At 42.1% G+C, this 20,401-nt stretch overlaps 2 protein-coding genes across 20 annotated transcripts in view; one reads left to right on the forward strand and one right to left on the reverse strand.

Annotated features, from left to right (window-relative positions):
- The window catches only part of BAZ2B (bromodomain adjacent to zinc finger domain 2B), a 398,760-nt gene that overhangs the window by 258,388 nt on the left and 119,971 nt on the right, over window positions 1–20,401 (reverse strand). The window lies entirely within an intron of this gene.
- On the forward strand, window positions 16,631–18,407 carry LOC125964948 (Golgi associated RAB2 interactor protein 4-like). Its single transcript, XM_049712028.1, has 2 exons — window positions 16,631–17,675; window positions 17,707–18,407. Exons 1-2 carry the CDS (start codon window positions 16,631–16,633, stop codon window positions 18,405–18,407), a joined length of 1,746 nt encoding a protein of 581 aa, XP_049567985.1.

Genomic DNA, 20,401 nt, shown 5'->3' on the forward strand with positions numbered 1-20,401 from the left:
TGCTGTGATTTATGTCAAAGAGTGTTCTTCCTATGTTTTCCTCTAAGAGTTTTATAGTATCTGCTCTTACATTTAGGTCTCGAATCCATTTTTTTTTTTTTTTTTTTTTTGCGGTACGTGGGAGTCTCACTGCCATGGCCTCTCCCATTGTGGAGCACAGGCTCCAGACGTGCTGGCCCAGCAGCCATGGCTCACGGACCCAGCCACTCCGCGGCACGTGGGATCCTCCCAGACTGGGGCATGAACCCGTGTCCCCCGCATCGGCAGGCGGACTCTCAACCACTGCGCCACCAGTGAAGCCCTCAAATCCATTTTGAGTTTATTTTTGTATATGGTGTTAAGGAGTGTTCTAATTTCATTCTTTTACATGTAGCTGTCCAGTTTTCCCAGCACCACTTATTGAAGAGACTGTCTTTTCTCCATCGTATATCCTTGCCTCCTCTGTCATAGATTATTATTTTTTTTGTTTTGTTTTATTTTTGTTTGTTTGGTTTTTTGTGTGTGTGGTACACGGGGCTCTCACTGCTGTGGCTTCTCCCGTTGTGGAGCACAGGCTCCGGACGCGCAGGCTCAGCAGTCACGGCTCACGGGCCCAGCCGCTCCGCGGCATGTGAGATCCTCCTGGACCGGGGCACAAACCCACGTCCCCTGCATCAACAGGTGGACTCTCAACCACTGTACCACCAGGGAAGCCCTGTCATACATTATTTAAACATAGGTGCATGGGTTTATCTCTGGGCTTTCTATCTGGTTCCATTGATCTATGTTTCTGTTTTTGTGCAGTACCATATTGTCTTGATTACTGTAACATTGTAGTACAGTCTGAAATCAGGGAGTCTGATTCCTCCAGCTCCATTTTTTTCCCTCAAGACTGATTTGGCCATTCGGGGTCGTTTATGTCTCCATACAAATTTTAAGATTTTATTTTTCTAGTTCCGTAAAAAATGCCATTGGTAATATCATAGGGAATGCATTGAATCTGTAGATTACTTTTGGAAGTATAGTCATTTTCATAATGTTGATTCTTCCAATCCAAGAACATGGTATATCTCTCCATCTGTTGGTATCATCTTTAATTTCTTTCATCAGTGTCATAGTTTTCTGCATACAGGTCTTTTGTCTCCCTAGGTAGGTTTACTCCTGGGTATTTTATTCTTTATGTTGCAATGGTAAATGGGAGTGTTTCCTTAATTTCTCTCAGATTTTTCATCATTAGTGCATAGGAATGCAAGAGATTTCTGTGCATTAATTTTGTATCCTGCTACTTTACCAAATTCATTGATTAGTTCTAGTAGTTTTCTGGTGGCATCTTTAGGATTCTTTATGTATTGTATCATGTATCTGCAAACAGTGACAGCTTTACTTCTTCTTTTCCAATTTGTATTCATTTTATTTCTTTTTCTTCTCTAATTGCCATGGCTAGGACTGCCAAGACTATGTTGAATAATAGTGGTGAGAGTGGACATCCTTGTCTTGTTCCTGATCTTAGAGGAAATGCTTTCAGTTTTTCACCATTGATAATGATGTTTGCTGTGTGTTTGTTGTATACGACCTTTATTATGTTGAGGTTGGTTCCCTCTATGCCCACTTTCTGGAGAGTTTTTATCATAAATGGGTGTTGAGTTTTGTCAAAAACTTTTTCTGCATCTATTGAGATGATCATATGGTTTTTATTCTTCAATTTATTAATATGGTGTATCACATTGATTGATTTGCATATATTGAAGAATCCTTGCATCACTTGGATAAATCCCACTTGATCATGGTGCATGACCCTTTTAATGTGTTGTTGGATTCTGTTTGCTAGTATTTTGTTGAAGATTTTTGCATCAATATTCATCAGTGATATTGGTCTGTAATTTTCTTTTTGTGTAGTATCTCTGCCTGGTTTTGGTATCAGGGTGATGGTGGCCTCAGAGAATGAGTTTGGGAGTGTTCCTTCCTCTGCAATTTTTTGGAAGAGTTTGAGAAGGATGGGTGTTAGGTCTTCCCTAAACGTTTGATAGAATACACCTGTGAAGCCATCTGGTCCTGGACTTTTGTTTGTTGGAAGATTTTTAGTCACAGTTTCAATTTCATTACTTGTGAGTGGTCTGTTCATATTTTCTACTTCTTCCTGGTTCAGTCTTGGAAGGTTATACCTTTCTAAGAATTTGTCCATTTCTTCCAGGTTGTCCATTTTATTGGCATAGAGTTGCTTGTAGTAGGCTCTTAGGATGCTTTGTATTTCTGTGGTGTCTGTTTTAACTTCTCCTTTTTCATTTCTAATTTTATTGATTTGAGTCCTCTCTTTTTCTTGATGAGTCTGGCTAATGCTTTATCAATTTTGTTTATCTTCTCAAAGAACCAGCTTTTAGTTTTATTGATCTTTGCTATTGTTTTCTTTGTTTCTATTTCATTTATTTCTGCTCTGATCTTTATGATTTCTTTCCTTCTGTTAACTTTGGGTTTTGTTTGTTCTTCTTTCTTTAGTTCCTTTAGGTGTAAGGTTAGATTGTTTATTTCAGATTTTTCTTGTTTCTTGAGGTAGGCTTATATTGCTATAAACTTCCCTCTTAGAACTTCTTTTGCTGCATCCCGTAGGTTTTGGATCGTCGTGTTTTCATTGTCATTCATCACTAGGTATTTTTTGATTTCCTCTTTGATTTCTTCAGTGATCTCTTGGTTATTTAGTAACGTATTGTTTAGCCTCCATGTGTTTGTGTTTTTTACGTTTTTTTCCCTGTAATTCATTTCTAATCTCATAGAGTTGTGGTCAGAAAAGATGCTTGGTATGATTTCAATTTTCTTAAATTTACTGAGGCTTGATTTGTGTCCCAAGTTGTGATCTATCCTGGAGAATGTTCTGTGCGCACTTGAGAAGGAAGTGTAACCTGCTGTTTTTGGATGGAATGTCCTATAAATATCAATGAAATCTATCTGGTCTATTGTGTCATTTAAAGCTTACGTTTCCTGGGCTTCCCTGGTGGTACAGTGGTTGAGAGTCCACCTGCTGATGCAGGGGACGTGGTTTCATCCCCTGGTCCAGGAAGATCCCACATACCGTGGAGTGGCTGGGCCCGTGCGCCATGGCCACTGAGCCTGCGCGTCCGGAGCCTGTGCTCCGCATCGGGAGAGGCCACAACAGTGAGAGGCCGACATACTGCAAAAAAAAAAAAAAAAGCTTGTCTTTCCTTATTTATTTTCATTTTGGATGATCTGTCCATTTGTGTAAATGAGGTGTTAAAGTCCCCCACTATTATTGTATTATTGTCGATTTCCTCTTTTATAGCTGTTAACAGTTGCCTTATGTATTGAGGTGCTCCTATTCTGGGTGCATATATATATTTATAAGTGTTATATCTTCTTCTTGGATTGATCCCTTGATCATTATGTAGTGTCCTTCCTTGTCTCTTGTAACATTCTTTATTTTAAAATCTATTTTATTGGATATGAGTATAGCTACTCCAGCTTTATTTTGATTTCCATTTGCATGGAATATCTTTTTCCATCCTATCACTTTCAGTCTGTATGTGTCCCTAGGTCTGAAGTGGGTCTCTTGTAGACAGCATATATATGGGTCTTGTTTTTGTATCCATTCAGCAAGCATGTGTCTTTTGGTTGGAGTATTTAATCCATTCACGTTTAAGGTAATTATCGATATGTATGTTCCTATGATCATTTTCTTAATTGTTTTGGGTTTGTTTTTTTAGGTTCTTTTCTTCTCTTGTGCTTCCCACTTAGAGGAGTTCCTTTAGCATTTGTTGTAGAGCTGGTTTGGTGGTGCTGAATTCTCCTAGCTTTGGCTTGTCTGTAAAGCTTTTGATTTCTCCTTTGAATCTGAATGAGATCCTTGCCGGGTAGAGCAATCTTGGTTGTAGGTTCTTCCCTTTCACCACTTTATGTATATCATGCCACTCCCTTCTGGCTTGTAGAGTTTCTGCTGAGAAATCAGCTGTTAACCTTATGGGAGTTCCCTTGTATATTATTTGTCGTTTTTCCCTTGCTGCTCTCAATAATTTTTCTCTGTCTTTAATTTTTCCCAATTTGATTACTATGTGTCTCGGCATGTTTCTCTTTGGGTTTATCCTGTATCGGACTCGTGGCGCTTCCTGGACTTGGGTGGCTATTTCCTTTACCATGTTAGGGAAGTTTTCGACTATAATCTCTTCAAATATTTTCTCTGGTCCTTTCTCTCCCTCTTCTCCTTCTAGGACCCCTATAATGCAAATGTTGCGTCTTATGTTATGTTGTCCCAGAGGTCTCTTAGGCTGTCTTCATTTCTTTTCATTCTTTTTTCTTTAGTCTGTTCCACAGCAGTGAATTCCACCATTCTGTCTTATAGGTCACTTATCCGTTCTTCTGCCTCAGTTATTCTGCTATTGATTCCTTCTAGTGTAGTTTTCATTTCAGTTATTGTATTGTTCATCTCTGTTTGTTTGTTCTTTAATTCTTCTAGGTCTTCGATAAACATTTCCTGCATCTTCTCGATCTTTGCCTCCATTCTTTTTCCGAGGTCTTGGATCATCTTCACTATCATTATTCTGAATTCTTTTTATGGAAGGTTGCCTATCTCCACTTCATTTAGTTGTTTTTCTGGGGTTTTATCTTGTGCCTTCATCTGGTACATAGCCCTCTGCCTTTTCATCTTGTCTATCTTTCTGTGAATGTGGTTTTTGTTCCACAGGCTGCAGGACTGTAGTTCTTCTTGCTTCTGCTGTCTGCCTTCTGGTGGATGAGGCTATCTAAGTGGCTTGTGTACGTTTCCTGATGTTCTTTATATTTTCTAATTATTTGTTGAAAATTTCTAATTTCTCACTCTGTGCATTCATTCTCCTCCCTAGTTCTTTGATCATCTTTATGATCATTACTCTAAATTCTTTCTTGGGTAGATTGCCTATCTCCACATCACTTAATTCTTCTTCTGTCATTTCACTTTGTTCCTTCTTCTGAAAATATTCCTCTGTCACCTCATTCTGTCTAAATTCCTATTTGTATTTTTACGTGTGTGGTGGGTTGGTTACATTTCTTGACCTTGGAGAAGTGGCCCTCTGTAGGAGATGTCCTATGCATCCCAGCAGTGCACTCCTCTCTGATCACCCAAGGGCCAGAGGCCAGCTGGTCCCAGGGTGGTGTCTGGCCTGTGTCTGCAGGCTGTGGTACCGTAGTTTTCTTGCTTCTGGTGTCTGCCCTCTGGTGGGTGAGGCTGGTCTAGAGGCTTGTGCAGGCTTACTGGTAGGAGGGGACTGTGCCTGTCGCCTGGTGGGTGGAGCTGGGTCTTGGTCCTCTGGTGGGCAGGGCCATGTCAAGGGGTGTGTCTAGAGGCAGCTATGGGCTCAGAAAGTCTTTAGGCACCTTGTCTGTTTATGGGTAGGGCTGTGCCCCTGCCCAGTTTGTTCTTTGGCCTGAGGCCTACCAGCACTGGAGCCTACAGGCTGCTGGGTGGGGCCTGGTCTTGGCGCCAAAATGTCAGCCTCTAGGAGAGCTCATGCAGATGAATACTCCCCTGTATATTCGCCACCACTGTCTATGTGCCCAGGACTACAGTCTGACTACTGCCGCCTCCCAGTTTCCCAGAAGATGCTCTAAGACGAGCAGGTAGGTCTGGCCCAGGCTCCTATCAAATTACTGCTTTTGCCCTTGGTCCCAGTGTGCATGACATTTTGTGTGTGGCCTTTAAGAGTGAGGAGCTCCTGCAGTCAAGCCCCACTGGCCTTCAAAGCCAAATGCTCTGGGGGCTCCTCTTCCCAGTGCCGGACTGCCAGGCTGGGATGCCTGACATGGGACTTGGAACTCTCACTCTGTGGGAGAACCTCTGTAATATAATTATTCTCCAGTTTGTGGGTTGCCCACCTGGGGTGGGTATGGGATTTGATTATATCACAAGTCCACCCCTCTGACCAGTCTAGCTGTGGTTCTGTCTTTATGTCTTTATCTGTAGAGGATCTGAGGATCTTTTCTGGTAGCTATCAGTCTTTTTCAATGATGGCTGTTTTGCAGATTGTTGTGATTTTGGTGTGCTCGTGAGAGGAGGTGAGCTTAGGGTCCTTCTACTCCGCCATCTTGACCACTCTCCAGGGAAGTATAGCATCTTAAATAAATGGTGCTGGTAAAACTGGACAGCCATATGCAAAAGAATGAAACTGGGCTACCACCTTACATCATACACAAAAACTAGCTCAAAATGGATTAAAGACTTGAATGTAAGACCTGAAACCATAAAACCCCTAAAAGAAAAGATAATCAGTAAGTTCCTTGACATGGGTCTTAGCAATAACTTTTTGGTTTTGACACAAAAAGAAAAGGCAACAAAAACAAAAATAAACAAGTAGGACTAAATCAAACTAAAAAGCTTCTATGCAGGAAAGAAAACCACCAAAAAAATGAAAAGGCAATTAATACTGAATGGGAGAAAATATTTGTACATCACATATCTGATACGGGGTTAATATCAAAACATATAAAGAATTCATAAAACTCAAAAGCAAAAGAACAAACAATCTGAATAAAAAATGGGCAGAAGATCTGAATAGACATTTTTCCAAAGAAGACATACAGACAACAGATACATGATTAGGTGCTCAAAATCACTAATCATCAGAAAACTGCAAATCAAAACAGTGATACATCAACCTCACACCTGTTAGAATAGCTACCATCAAAAAGACACACAATAATAAAGTGTTGGCAAGAATGTGGAGAAAAGGGAATCCCTGTGCATTGTTAGTGGTAATGTAAATTGGTTCAGTCACTATGGAAAATAGTACAGAGGGTCCTCAAAAAGTTAAAATCAGAACTACCATATGATCCAACAATTCCACTTCTGGGTATTTATCCAAAGAAAATGAAAACACTAACTGGACAAGATACATGCACCCTGATGTTCACTGCAGCAATATTTACAACAGCCAAGACATGGAAACAACCTAAGTGTCCAAGTGTCTATCAATGTATAAAGAAACAAATAAAGAAAATGTGATACATACATACACACACACACATATATATATGTATATATATGGTGGAATATTATTCAGCAATAAAAAAGGAAATCCTGCCATCTGTGATAACTGTATGGACCTTGAGGGCATTATGCTAACTAAAATAAGGCAGAGAAAGATAAATACCATATGATCTCACTTATACGTGGAATCTAAAAAAAAAAAAACACAATAAGGACAACCAAACTCATAGACACAGAGAACAGACTGGTGGTTGCCAGAGGCAATGGATGGTGGGTGAAGGGAATTGAATATAAAATAATGTCATGGGATGTAATGTACAGTATGATGACGATAGTTAATATTGTATATTTGAAAGTTGCTAAGGGAATAAAGTTCTCATTACAAGAAAAAAATTTTGTAACTATATGTGGTGATGGATGTTAACCAGACTCACTGTAGTGATCATTTCACAATATACACAAATGTTGAATCATTATGCTGTACACCTCAAGCCAAAATAACATTATGTGTCAATTATATCTCAATTTTTTAAATTCCCCTTTTAAAAAAAGAAATAAACAAATTTGGGAGTCATTAGCATTTAGATGCTATCTAAATCCAGGTGAGTGAATTATTTCACAATAAAGTGATGACAGTGAAAGAACAGAAGTTGTGCAAGGACTGGAGCATGGAGCATGGATGGCGAGATGAAGAGAAAAAAGCAAAAAAGGGAGAATAGAAAACTAGGAGAAGAAACAAACTGAAATTCTGGAATGAAAAGTAAAAAGCATGTTTCAAGGAGGATAGAGTGGTAAAATGTGTCAAATGCTACAAGTTTTTTCATGAAAGATGAGAACTGAGAACTGACTGAAGTTACAGAGGTCACCAGAGACACTGGCAAGAACAGTTTCAGTGAAGTTGATATGAAGCAAAAGCATGACTGAAGCCAGATCAAGAAGGAATGGTAGGAGAGCATTATAAGTAGCAAATATAGAGAATTAGGACAATAATGAGGGGAATGAAAATGTCGAGAGGATTTTTTTTTTCCTAGCATGTTGATGGTAATAATCCAAGAAAGGGAAAAACTATGATGCAAGAGGAAGATAAGTGAGTAATATGAAGACACTATAGGAAAACAGAAGGTGTTATGTCTATGTAATAAAAACCTCAGGGGTATGGGGGAGCAGGAGGGTGAGTATACCAGGGCTGACCTCCCGGAACTACCTCAGGGCAGATCTCTTTGAGATACCTTTCAAAGATGATTTGATGTGATGATGAGTGTGGGTAATACCAGGCCCATGGAACGAAGAAGTTTTGCAAAGGCAAAAATCCTAATGGCAATTATTTATTTCTCTTTCCAGTAGGCCATCATATTTTTGTTTCCATTATTTGCATGCCTAAGAAATTTTGTTTGTTCTCAAACCTATTAAGGTTAGTAATATCTGATACTGTATTCATATAATTCAGTTAATTACAATATAAAACAACCAGTGCAAAAAGAAAAGGTATTTCCCTGAAAATTCAATGCTTCTGAAAAACTTGATAAAAGTGGGTTTTTAAAAACACTTGTTGTTAAATTAGATGTAGGTAAATTATATGTAGGTAAAACAAGTATAAAATACTGGCAGGAAACATGATAAAAAATGTACTGGGATCTGCACCCAGAAATTTTAGTAAGTGGCTAAGTTCTGGCACCAATTTAAAGACTCTGATATGAAACTTCTATTCGGGGAGTTTGTTCAAGAAAAACAACAATGTGTGTTCAAGAAAGACAACAATAATTTCCAATTAGGGAATCCATCCTCAAAGAAAAAGTATGGCTTGGCCCTCGCAAACACATAAAAAAATTGCAAATGAATGTGAAAGTTTCAATTTATTAAATGCTTACATCTAAATGTGTATGTCCTTTTTTATGATTTCCCATTTTGAACTAAAAGGATTAAATGAATAGCTATCAGCTCCAAATGCACTGGAGAAGTTTTCGTTCCTGTAAATTCTACAAATAACAGAAGCCATTTTTTAAAATTTAAGTATCCACATTTAAATATTCTAAATAAAACAGTTAAGATACTTTCCCTTCTTCCTTAAATAGTTGCCTTTTTTCTGATACTCAGAATCACCTAACAAATCAACCAGATATTTCCTATGTATTAGCTTTATGGCCATAATATGGTGATGCTCTCATTAAATGACTAGGACTTTGTCCCTATGTCAAATGGCGCCAGCCAGACAGCTTTCAAGTTTTCCAGTTCTCTCTCTTATGAGAAGGCTTGTAGCAGTGACCTGCTTGCTGCCTGAATGCTTACTTAAAAATAATCTTTTTAACATTATTGACCTAAATAAATGGCTTTTTTCTTTACAGGCCTACTTATTCCATATTTTAGCAAAAGTCACCTTTACAATGCTCATTAAGAAATTTCTTATTTTAAGTATGAGTAAGGCAGAGTTAATATTTAGAATTTAAATGTATAAATAAGTCATTTTATGTGTGGTAAAGATATGGATTATTGTTTTTACAATAATATAATTATTTCACAGCTCCAGCCTTAACATTAAAAATCACATTAAAAAAAAGATCGCGGGCTTCCCTGGTGGCGCAGTGGTTGAGAGTCCGCCTGCCGATGCAGGGGACACGGGTTCGTGCCCCGGTCCAGGAAGATCCCACATGCCGTGGAGTGGCTGGGCCTGTGAGCCATGGCCGCTGAGCCTGCGCGTCCGGAGCCTGTGCTCCGCGACGGGAGAGACCACAACAGTGAGAGGCCCGCGTACCGCAAAAAAAGAAGGAAAAAAAAAAGATCGCTATTTAATCGTTAACTTATTGACGATCTAGAGTCTGTGGTAATTATATTATGATTAGAAGTTACATTCGGCATAGCAAAAAAGGATTTGAGAGGATCTCAAGACAAAAAGTTATCACTTGACCCTGGAAAATATATTTTCATTTTGTGACCCAAATAGTTTTGTTTGTTTGGGTTTTTGTGTGGAAGGTGCTAGGCTATATTCAAGTCTGCTGAGTAGAAGTAATCAAATCACCTAATTCTACATAAAACTCAGAATTTTTCTTGCGAATTACTCCTAAGCTTTTTATCAAGCTGCCTTAAAAATGTTAACTAATCTTCAGCTGAATCAGTTTATTAACTTCAGGCTTAAAACTTCCTTACTTAAAAAAAAATTAAGCAAGATCACTAATTATTCTCCCTGTCTATATCCAAACACCACTAGTATAAATGAATTAGTTATTTTGAACATTAAAAAACTTACTCAGTTATAAAGGATAACTAAAAATGCATTGAAAAATTAAAATTATTCAATACAAAATATAGACTAGAATAATATAAACTCTAAGACTAAATAATGTAAATTAAAGTATGAAAACTTGATTTTCAGGTAACATTTTGATCCTACAAGGTCTTACATGTGTTAAGTTCACAACTAAGAAATGATAACGTCTCTCTCTTCTCCCTCTACATCTTCCACAGTGCTAAGAGAGATACCTTTCTGAAATCTAAATCTAACTAAGTCTAATCATATCTCTCCCCCTTTCTAAATACTTAATTTTAAAACCCCATAACTTGGGACCTCCCTGGTGGCGCAGTGGATGGGATTCTGCACTCCCAATGCAGGGGGCCTGGGTTCGATCCCCGGTCAGGGAGCTAGAGCCCACATGCATGCTGCAAATAAGAGTTCGCATGTCACAACTAAGGAGCCCGCCGCCGCAACTAAGACCTGGTACAACCAAATAAATAAATAAATATTTAAAAACAAAAACAAAAACAAACCTATAACTTTAATGATGTCCCATCACCTGCAAGCTTCTTCACTGCTTATCTAATCTAAGCCTCATCTTCTAACGTTATTTGCTAACACTTCCTACAATGTCCGAGTTCCTTAAGCCTGCCTGTCCCTTCCCACTTTGCCTACCTGGCCATACTTCAATTAGTTCTTCAAAACTTTGCTAAGATGGCATGCCCCCCCCCAAAAAAAAAAATTTGCTAAGATATCAACTTGTTTAATCACTAATATTTATTGACTATGATTACACTACCAAGTTTAAGGTCCAGTGACATGTGTTGTAAATATGTAACTTTTAGATGAAAAGATGCAGGCAGTCCTTTCCCTCAGAGAGTTTAACAATATGATGACTTTCTCCCTAAAACCTTACCCCTCTGAGCTACCTTTCTCAGAGCTACCTCTTTACATTAAATCTAATTCTTCTGATGTACTTATCATACTTTATTGTAATTATTTATATGACTCTTCCCTCCTACTAGCCTGTGAACAGGGAGAAAAGTAACTGTTATTTATCTCTATAGTCTCAGCACCTGGCCAAATGAATTACCAATAGTAGTTGCTCAGTGCTACAATGAATTTTATGAGCAAAAACAATTTGCCAATGCAAGGAAAATACCTTTTACAGTCATACTTTGCCATTATATCAACATATGTAAATGAGCTTTAATTTTAATCTATAATATAGAAAAAATAATCTATGAATTAATTGTGAGTCTTCCTAACAAATGATAACTCTAAAATACAACTTTAGCCCTGTGTTTCACAGTTACTACTATCATCTTGGATGGGACAATTCTTCATTGGAGTGAGGCTGTTCCAAACCTTGCAGATGGTTAATACTGCTGGCCTTGCACTCTCAGTGTCAACAGCTGCCCTTTAGTCACTATGGAATCAATACATCCAACATGCTTGAAAGTGCCCCCTAGGTGAATAATTCTCCCTTGATAACTCCTGCTTATTTCAACTTTGCGACTTTGTTCAACTTTATTTGCAAATAAATCTACTCCATAGAGAATGTTGCTGTGTATCTTTAAAACTAAAAATTAAAATACGTGTAAAATAAAAAATTTAATATAAAATCATTTCTTTGTATATGAGGTATAGATTTAATATTTAGCCTCTCTACCTTAAAGAGATATACATAAGCAAAAGAAAGACTAAACAATTTATTTAAATATAGGATGAAATCATACAGAGTCCAATTTGGGGGGATACATGGGCTATATTACTAAGGCTTTGAATGGAATGTCACATTTGAGAGAGATGTGCATAGACTCAGATATGACCAGACAGCTTCAATGAACTGCTTGGAAAAATCAACCTGGAACCCTGCTTACAAGGTCCCAGGCAAAGCAGTTTTTAAAAAGAAATTACATGGTCAATCAGTATTCTTGCTGTAGTTATAAATAAACCAGGCCAAGTTTAATATAAACAAATTTGTTTCACTATGATTATCTTTGGGGAAAAGTGGGGTAATTGTAGAGAGAAAAATTATGTTTGCACCTTTGTAGACATTAGATTCTAGTCCTGTTAACTGCCCTTGAGCTTTTGTTATATACCTGTAAACTGGACTAGATCCGAATTCTTCTAGTTTCCTCAAATATCTGGCTAGACTCACCAAACTAATGTTTCCCATTTTCTCCCACACTTCTGATTGGAAATCACCAAGAATAAAGTCAACCCTGGAGCCCCACTTACCAACTGCTCCTAACCACTGACACTGCTGCAAAACTAGAAAGTATTGAGCCTTGGGTACACATCTCACAGCTGAAAAAGGCCCCACCTGATACCTGGTCCTGTATAAACAATGGAGACCTACAAATCAAACTGATGAGGAAAAGAAGTAGCTGATATCGATGTAGACTGCTTCTGCCCAAGATGCCGGATCAAGACTCCCTACTCTAGCTAAACATGAAACCCTTTCTTTTTTTCTTTCTTTCCTTTATTCTGACATTGGCCTGGAAAGATAATACCCTCATTTGTATCTCCCAGGCCATTGCTAAGGGAAGTAATCTTTGGATTTAGAATAACTCTTTATTTCAGGCTAGAAGAAAATCGAACTTAACTCCTGGCTTGAATGGACAATTGTGCCCTGATAGGATTTATCTTTGTCTGTGATTATCATTATCCTTGGGCTTATGAATGCTTAGATGACCAGTGCACAGCTGGGCAATGCCTCTTAGGTTATTTAACTGTGCCACTCACTGTTCTAAAAAAAAAAAAAAACCCTACCAGGAGGATTTTCATGATACAGGGTTCGCTTCCTTTGGCAGGGCTATATTTCCCTGGTTAGGAGTAAATATGAATGAGAATATAATCAGAAGCCTCTCGTTAACTCTTGAACGTACTGCAGAATCCGCTGCTGCTAAAGCATTAGCTGCCCAGCAAAGATCCTAACACTCTCTAGCCAAAGTTGTTCTTGAAAATATAATAGCCACTGATTATCTTCTAGCTAAGCAAGAAGGTGCTAGGGCCACCACCCCCCGTTGTATCTGGATTGACATTTCTGGGAAAGTTAAAACTCAGTTACGTAAGACCATTGAGCAAGCCACTTGGCTTAAAAGGGTGACTCCAAGACCCCCCTTCAAGGGGGTCTTTGATTGGTTTGAGTCCTGCAGACCAGGGCTCTGAAGTGCACTCTAAACACTGGGAATTATCCTGCTCATAGTTAAATCAAAATAATCTCCCTGGCACTGTATTCTCTCAAAAATTTTAAATGCTTTTGCAGCAGCCAACTGCCAAGCAAATGATATCCCTAAGACTGTAATGTCAGAAAAGTAACCAAAAGAATGACCAACTTAAAATTCATGAACCTGGAACTGTGACCCATAGATGTCATAGAGATTAAGCAAAAACTTCATGCCACGCCAAGGATCAGTAGCTGAGAGTGACACTAATACATTAATTTTTAATCACATCTCTCTGTTAAGCTGAGAGTCTGATCAAAGGGGAGGGAATTGTTAAAGAGGAAACCACTGGCCCAAAATGGCATCACTTGTGCAAAAGCCCATAATTTTACCAAACCTAGACTTAATACCTGACAATTGCAGTTATGCTCTTCCCCAGAAATGTAATCTTAATCAACCAGTTTAGAATTTTCTGGTTGGCAGCAATGAGGTAATCTGTCACATGGGCCCTCTCCATCCAACCTGCACCCCGCCCCAACCCTGCCCCCTGCCCCCAGAGGAAAAAGAAGCAATCTGCACCTAAAAAATCCCTGCCTTCCCTTGACTTCAAAAAGATGTCCTGGTCTAAAAGTAATTCTTTCTTTTCTTTTGCTAATAGCTCCCTTGCCCCACCCTTCCATTTCGTACAACCCCTTGGAGTGCCCTTCTAGTTGCTAATGGGATGCTGGCTGATTCATGAATTGCCTAATGAAGCCAACTAGACCTTCAAAAAAAAATTTTAGTAACGAAAAATAAGAAAAATTTGCTAGGGCTTCCCTGGTGGCGCAGTGGTTGACAGTCCGCCTGCCGATGCAGGGGACGCGGGTTCGTGCCCTGGTCTGGGAAGATCCCACATGCCGCGGAGCGGCTGGGCCCGTGAGCCGTGGCCGCTGAGCCTGCGCGTCCGGAGCCTGTGCTCCGCAACCGGAGAGGCCACAACAGTGAGAGGCCCGCGTACCGCCAAAAAAAAAAAAAAAAAATCAAGTAATCAGCTCAATAGATGCAGAAAAAGCATTTGAAAAAAAATCAATAATCCTTCACCATAAAAATTCCCAGAAAACTAAGAATAGAATTGAACTTCTTAAACTTCACAGAGGGCAATTCTGAAATAAAACTACAGCTAACAACATACTTTATGGTGAAAGATTGAATGATTTCCCCTGAGACAGGGAACAATGAAAAGATAACTGCTCTTAACCCATCTATTAAATGAGCAGGAGTGTGTGTGTGTGATTGTGATAAAATTCACCACTGTAATTTTAGAGTGTACAATTCAGTGGCATTCAGTGCATTCACAATACTGTGTAACCATCACCACTATGTAGTTCCAGAATTTTTCATCACCACAAAAGGAAATCCTGTACTCCCCATTCTCTGCTCTCTCCAGCCCTAGGCAACCACTAATCTAATATCTGTCTCTATGGATTTGCCTCTTCTGGCTATTTCCCATAAATAGAATCATACAATATGTGGCTTCTTTCCCTGAGTATAATGTTTTCAAAGTTCACCCATGTTGTGACATATATCAGTACTTCATTCCTTTTTATGGCCGAACAATATTCCACTGTATGGAGAGACCATATTTTGCTTATCCAGGCATCTGTTGAGGGACAGGTATGTGTATTTTAACAGAAAGATAGCCTTTATCTTCAAGGAATGAATCTCTATGGTGGGATTTCAAGCATAACATCAAACTGGAGATAAGAGAGTTGGCAGCAAGGGCCTTTCTCAGAACTTTCAAGTCACAATTTAGAAATCACTTGTTCTGTGACTAGCTCTGTGGGAGTGGCAATGAGGCAGGATGTCTAATGGTACATGCTCCCCACAGGTGTCAAGGCTTCCAAACCACTTCTGCCTGGTAGGGAGGTTACTACAGGACGGCATCTGGCAGGCTCTTGGAATCAAAGCTTACATCTCAGGCTACTCACCCCCCATTTCACTGGGGGAAGACATGTCATAAGAATAACTAGGTTTCCACACACAGGCTGTTTGCACAAGCATAAAGGAAGGGAGGATCTGAGTGATCCCCTGGATAATTTAATCCCCACGTCAGCCCAACTGCTGTCTTGGGTTCTCTCCATAACATATATACACACATAAAATTAATTACACAACTTCTAATAATGCACCAAATAGGTCCTCTTAAAGGTAGTTATATCAGTCCAGTTTGAAAACATTTGGCTGGGCCAAGCTTTCTTTGTGAGGCTAAGTACTGTAGTGGTTCAGAACAAAGGCTTTAGAATCAGGTAGACCTACATTCAAATAGTGCCTCTGCTACCATTAGCTCTGGGAATTTAAACAGGAGATACAACCTCAATTTCGTCACCTATAAACTGGGAACAGTAGTTAACAGTACCAAACTCAGTGCATTCTCACCACCATATGTGAAGAATGCAGCATGGTGCCTAGGAGAAGCAATTTTTAATGTGATTATTAAAAATCACCGTCGTCAACGTTTACTGAGATTTTATGAAAGGACAGACTAAGGATCGCAACTGCCAACTCTACGTTATTCGATACAATTAAACCATGAGCTTAAATGGTTCAAATTTATCCCATCATCTTACATTCCTACAGATTTCATCCAGTAGCTGAATTTGGGGGAGGAAAAGAAAAAGGACCCACACAAAACTTTCCCAGTTGAAGACATTTTTATTTCGGTACGCACCTGAGTCCCTGGCAGGACGGGCCTGTCCTCCGCGGGAGGACATGTCCTCCCCCTCCTTTGGGAGAGGATGGGGGCCCTGCCCTGAGGGGGCAGCTGGGGGATGAGGCAAAGGGCTATGTGACAGTGATAGGTCACAATGAGGCAAAGGGCTATGCGACAGTGATAGGTCACAAAGGGCCCAGAGGATAAATAGGCTGTGCCAGGGGGTTAGGCTGAGAAAGTGGTTACTTCTCTCACTAGGACTGAAGTTCACCACAGCCTCTTGGGGAGATAAAAAGCCAGAAGCAGAAGTGAGGGGAGGCAGAGGGGGAGCCTACCATACCTCTCTACACACTTGAAGAGATTCAGCCTGGGGTCCAGGCACCCTACAGCATCCCCGCTGTGATCATCTGTGCCCCTACCCACACCCCTGCCTCTGGGAGACCCTGAGGCAAAGCTGGGGGCCTGTGGGGCGGGCTTGGAAGACCTGCCGTAGGGCCGACTTACGAGCACCGCAGCTCACTCTTCTGCCAGTGAGGCCGAGGGAGGGAAGAGCCAGGGGCCCACCTTAACCGCGCTGCCTGTCGTGATCAAAGGCAGCCATGAGTGGGGACTCTCTGCTCCCGTATCACACGGCCCAGAGCAGCACCAGGGTGGGCCTGTTCAACACCACCACGGGGAAGCTGCAGCAGCAACTGCGCAATGGTGAATATGACATCTTCAAGTACGCACCGATATTCGAGAGCGACTTTATCCAGATCACGAAGAGGGGAGACCTGATTGACGTGCACAACTGTGTCTGCATGGTGACCGTGGGCATCACATCCAGCAGCCCCGTCCTCCCACTCCCAGACACCATGCTGGTGGCCCGATGGGCCACCGACTGTGAAGAGCACGCTGAGCACAGCCAGGCCGCCAAGGGCAAGAGCCACGAGCCTGCAAAGACCTTAGAGCTCACCAGGCTCCTTCCCTTGACGTTCGTGAGCATCTCCACTCACAATCGCGAGAAACAACAGCTGCGCGTGAAGTTTGCCACTGGCCGCTCCTGGTACCTGCAGCTGTGTGCCCCTCCAGACGCACAGGAAGACCTCTTCACCTCTTGGGAAGAGCTGATTTACCTCCTGCGACCACCAGTGGAGAGTTACAGCCGCACCTATGCCGTTCCAGCCTGGGACATGATTGGCCTGCCTGTGTTCGAGGAGGAGGAGGACGGCAGGAGCCCAGCAGTGGAGGATTTCCAAGGAAAGTGGGATCAGGACGAGGTGAGCATCTGCAGCCTCCACACGTGCTCTGAGCTGTCCGGGGCCACGTCTGCCGCTTTTGCTGGGGGGGAGGGGATCCAACTGGACTCCCACAAGCCCGACACCATGCCCGATGTGGCCACCGCAAAAGCAAAACCTACAGTGCTTGACAAAGCGTCAGCATCGCGGGCAACGACAAAGGTGGAGACAGCAGGGGTGGCAGGAGGCACCGCAGCGGGTGCCTTGAGCGTGGCAGTGATCAAGTCTCCTGCCCCTGAAGAGCAGAGCATGGCCACAGCAGCCACAGCCAGCAACGGTCCAGGAGGAAGCAAAACCAACATAGCCACTGGGGGCACTGCCAGAACATCCCTGAGGAGCAGGAAAACGGTGCTGCGAAAAATTCAGGGTATGCTTGGCAGGTGCCGCGAACTATTCAGGGTATGCTTCCAGCACATCCACCAGTCTCTCCCCAGAGGCCGGCGTGACTGTGGTCGGAGCAGAACCTACCGGCAAGACTGCTGAAGGAAGAGCCAACGAGGAGGACGAGGGGACCCTCATCTCAACCTTGCCACAGGAAGGCAAAGTGAGTGAACAGGATGGCAGCTCACAGAGGGTGTCCCAGGCCCGCAAGGGAAGAAAGGAGAGAAGGGAGCACTGGGGAGAGGACAGAGCTCTTACGAGACCCTCGCTCTGCAGTTCAGTGGAAAGCCACCACAAGGCAGCGGGGAACAAGACCATCCAGAAAGCAGCTGGCCCGTGCTCAGGCGGCCGCAGAGCCACTAGAGATGACCAAAAGGACAAAGGCCACGGCAGCCCGGGGGGCAGCGAGCAGGGCACTGCTCACAAAGACATCAGCCGTGCTCCCATCACCAACGAGTCCAGGACCTCGCACAAATCGGGCAGGAGCTCATCTACAGCGAGTTCAGGTCCCACCACCGAGAGACTCAGCAGGATCAGCTCTTTCTTCAGGAATGTCAGAGCCAGGCTTACTACAAAGACAGTGGCCTCCTCACGCGATAAATATGTGAGCATCATGGCGAAGCCAGTGGAAGGGACCCGAATGGAGGCCATCGTAGAGACAGCAGAGAATGGCCAGGGGCTGGAGATCACTGGAGGTGTGACATCTGAGACCGTGTAGCCAGTGACCGTTGAAGCCCATCAATAGTACCTAGAGCTGGGAGCTGCAAAGGGGACCAGGGCTCAGGGAAATACCCCTGGAGAGCCCATTTCAGCTTCCTTACTGCAATTTAAATAAAAAACCAAACAATCTGAGAATGCATGGTGTCTTGTCGGAATTTCTAGGTCCCGAAGCCCAGCCATAGCCTCACAGTGGATTTTGTGATGTCAGCTGTGCAACAGTCTGAGACCCAGTGTCCAGACAAGGGCAGCCCCACCTCACACACATGCTCAGCGCCAACAGCAGTGCTGCATCTGGCCTCCACTCCTTTCTGGCTTGCCCCCCAGGGCCATGGCTCAAAGTCAGACTATGGTCTGGGAAGCTCTCCTTCACTATCCCCCTATTCTTTTTATAAACGCTTATTTCCCCTGAAGGTCTGTAAACATAGCAAGAACAGGACTCATGTCCCCTCGGGCTATTCAGTGGACAGAAGTATTAGCTAGCAATCAGAACCGCAAGCACTCTCATCTAGACTTAGCCGTTCCCTGCCCAGGTATTAGCTCGCAATCAGAACCGCAAGTATTAGCTAGTGTGCCATCGTAAGCATACCACTCGATGACATTTCACAAGATAAGCAACCCCACGAAACTAGCACCTGGCGAAGAATCAGAACATCACTGCAACTCTGGAAGTGCCCCCCTGCAGTCACTCAAGGGTAACCACTACCCTAGCTTCCAACACCATAGATGAATGTTGTTTGCTTTTTCAACTTTACATACTGGAATCACATAGTATGTACTCTTTGACTCTGGTTTCTTTCCCTTAACGTTATATTTATGAGGTTTGTGCATGACTTTCCTGGCGATCGTCCATTTATTTTCACTGCTATACAGTATTCCATTGTGTGATGATACTACAACTTATTCTGTTATTGATTTAAGCTATTATCAGTTTTGGGCTATTAAAAATAGTGCTATTATGAACATTTATATACAGATCTGCTGGTAAAAATATACATAAACTTCTGTTCGGCATATACATAGGAATGGAATTGAATATATGCATATGTTCAGCTTCTGATTATACTGCCAAGCTATTTTCCTTCCAAAATGACTGTGGAAATAATAATTCCCACCAGGAATGTATTAAAGTCCTGGTTGTTCCACATCCTTGCCAACATTTGATACTGTTTAGCTCTTTCCTTTTAGCCATTCAGGTGGGATATAGTGACTTTTCTCCCTTTTTCATGATAAAAATATACTTAAAAATATATAATTGGGCTTCCCTGGTGGCGCAGTGGTTGAGAGTCCGCCTGCCGATGCAGGGGACGCGGGTTCGTGGCCCGGTCCGGGAAGATCCCACATGCCGCGGAGCGGCTGGGCCCGTGAGCCATGGCCGCTGAGCCTGCGCGTCCGGAGCCTGTGCTCCGCAACGGGAGAGGCCACAACAGTGAGAGGCCCGCGTACCGCAAAAAAAAAAAAAAAAAAGTAATGCATTAAATATGCTATGGTCTGAGTGTTTGTGTCACCACCACCTCCAAATTTATATTGAAATCCTAACCCCAATGTGATGGTATTAAGAGGGAGGGCCTCTGGGAGATAATTAGTGTAACCAGCCCAAACTGACCCTATCCTGTTTCTAGAAGGATAACTGAGTTGTTTTTTAAGAGACTACAGAACAAAACCACCAATCATGCAGCTGAAGCATGTGCAGAGGAGAGAATTTTGACCTCAAATACACCTGGAACCAAAGTTTATCCCCCCGCTCCATGGAACCAAAGGACCGGGACATGACCGGAACGAGAACACCAGAACCCATTCAGAAGCAAAGGGTCCATCGTCCAGGAAGATGTGATGTTGAAGCCCCTTTACCATAAATGGCCAGGTTCCAAAGCTCTCCAAGTGGAAGATCCACATACCAACCCTACCAGCTAACTCATAAAAGCTTGACCGAACCCTAGATCTTAGAGACAGATTTGAGCCTTGCCAGCTCACATCACAATAAAGCTTCTTCTT

Source organism: Orcinus orca, chromosome 7 (assembly GCF_937001465.1).
Source record: "Orcinus orca chromosome 7, mOrcOrc1.1, whole genome shotgun sequence".
Taxonomy (NCBI): Eukaryota; Metazoa; Chordata; class Mammalia; order Artiodactyla; family Delphinidae; genus Orcinus; species Orcinus orca.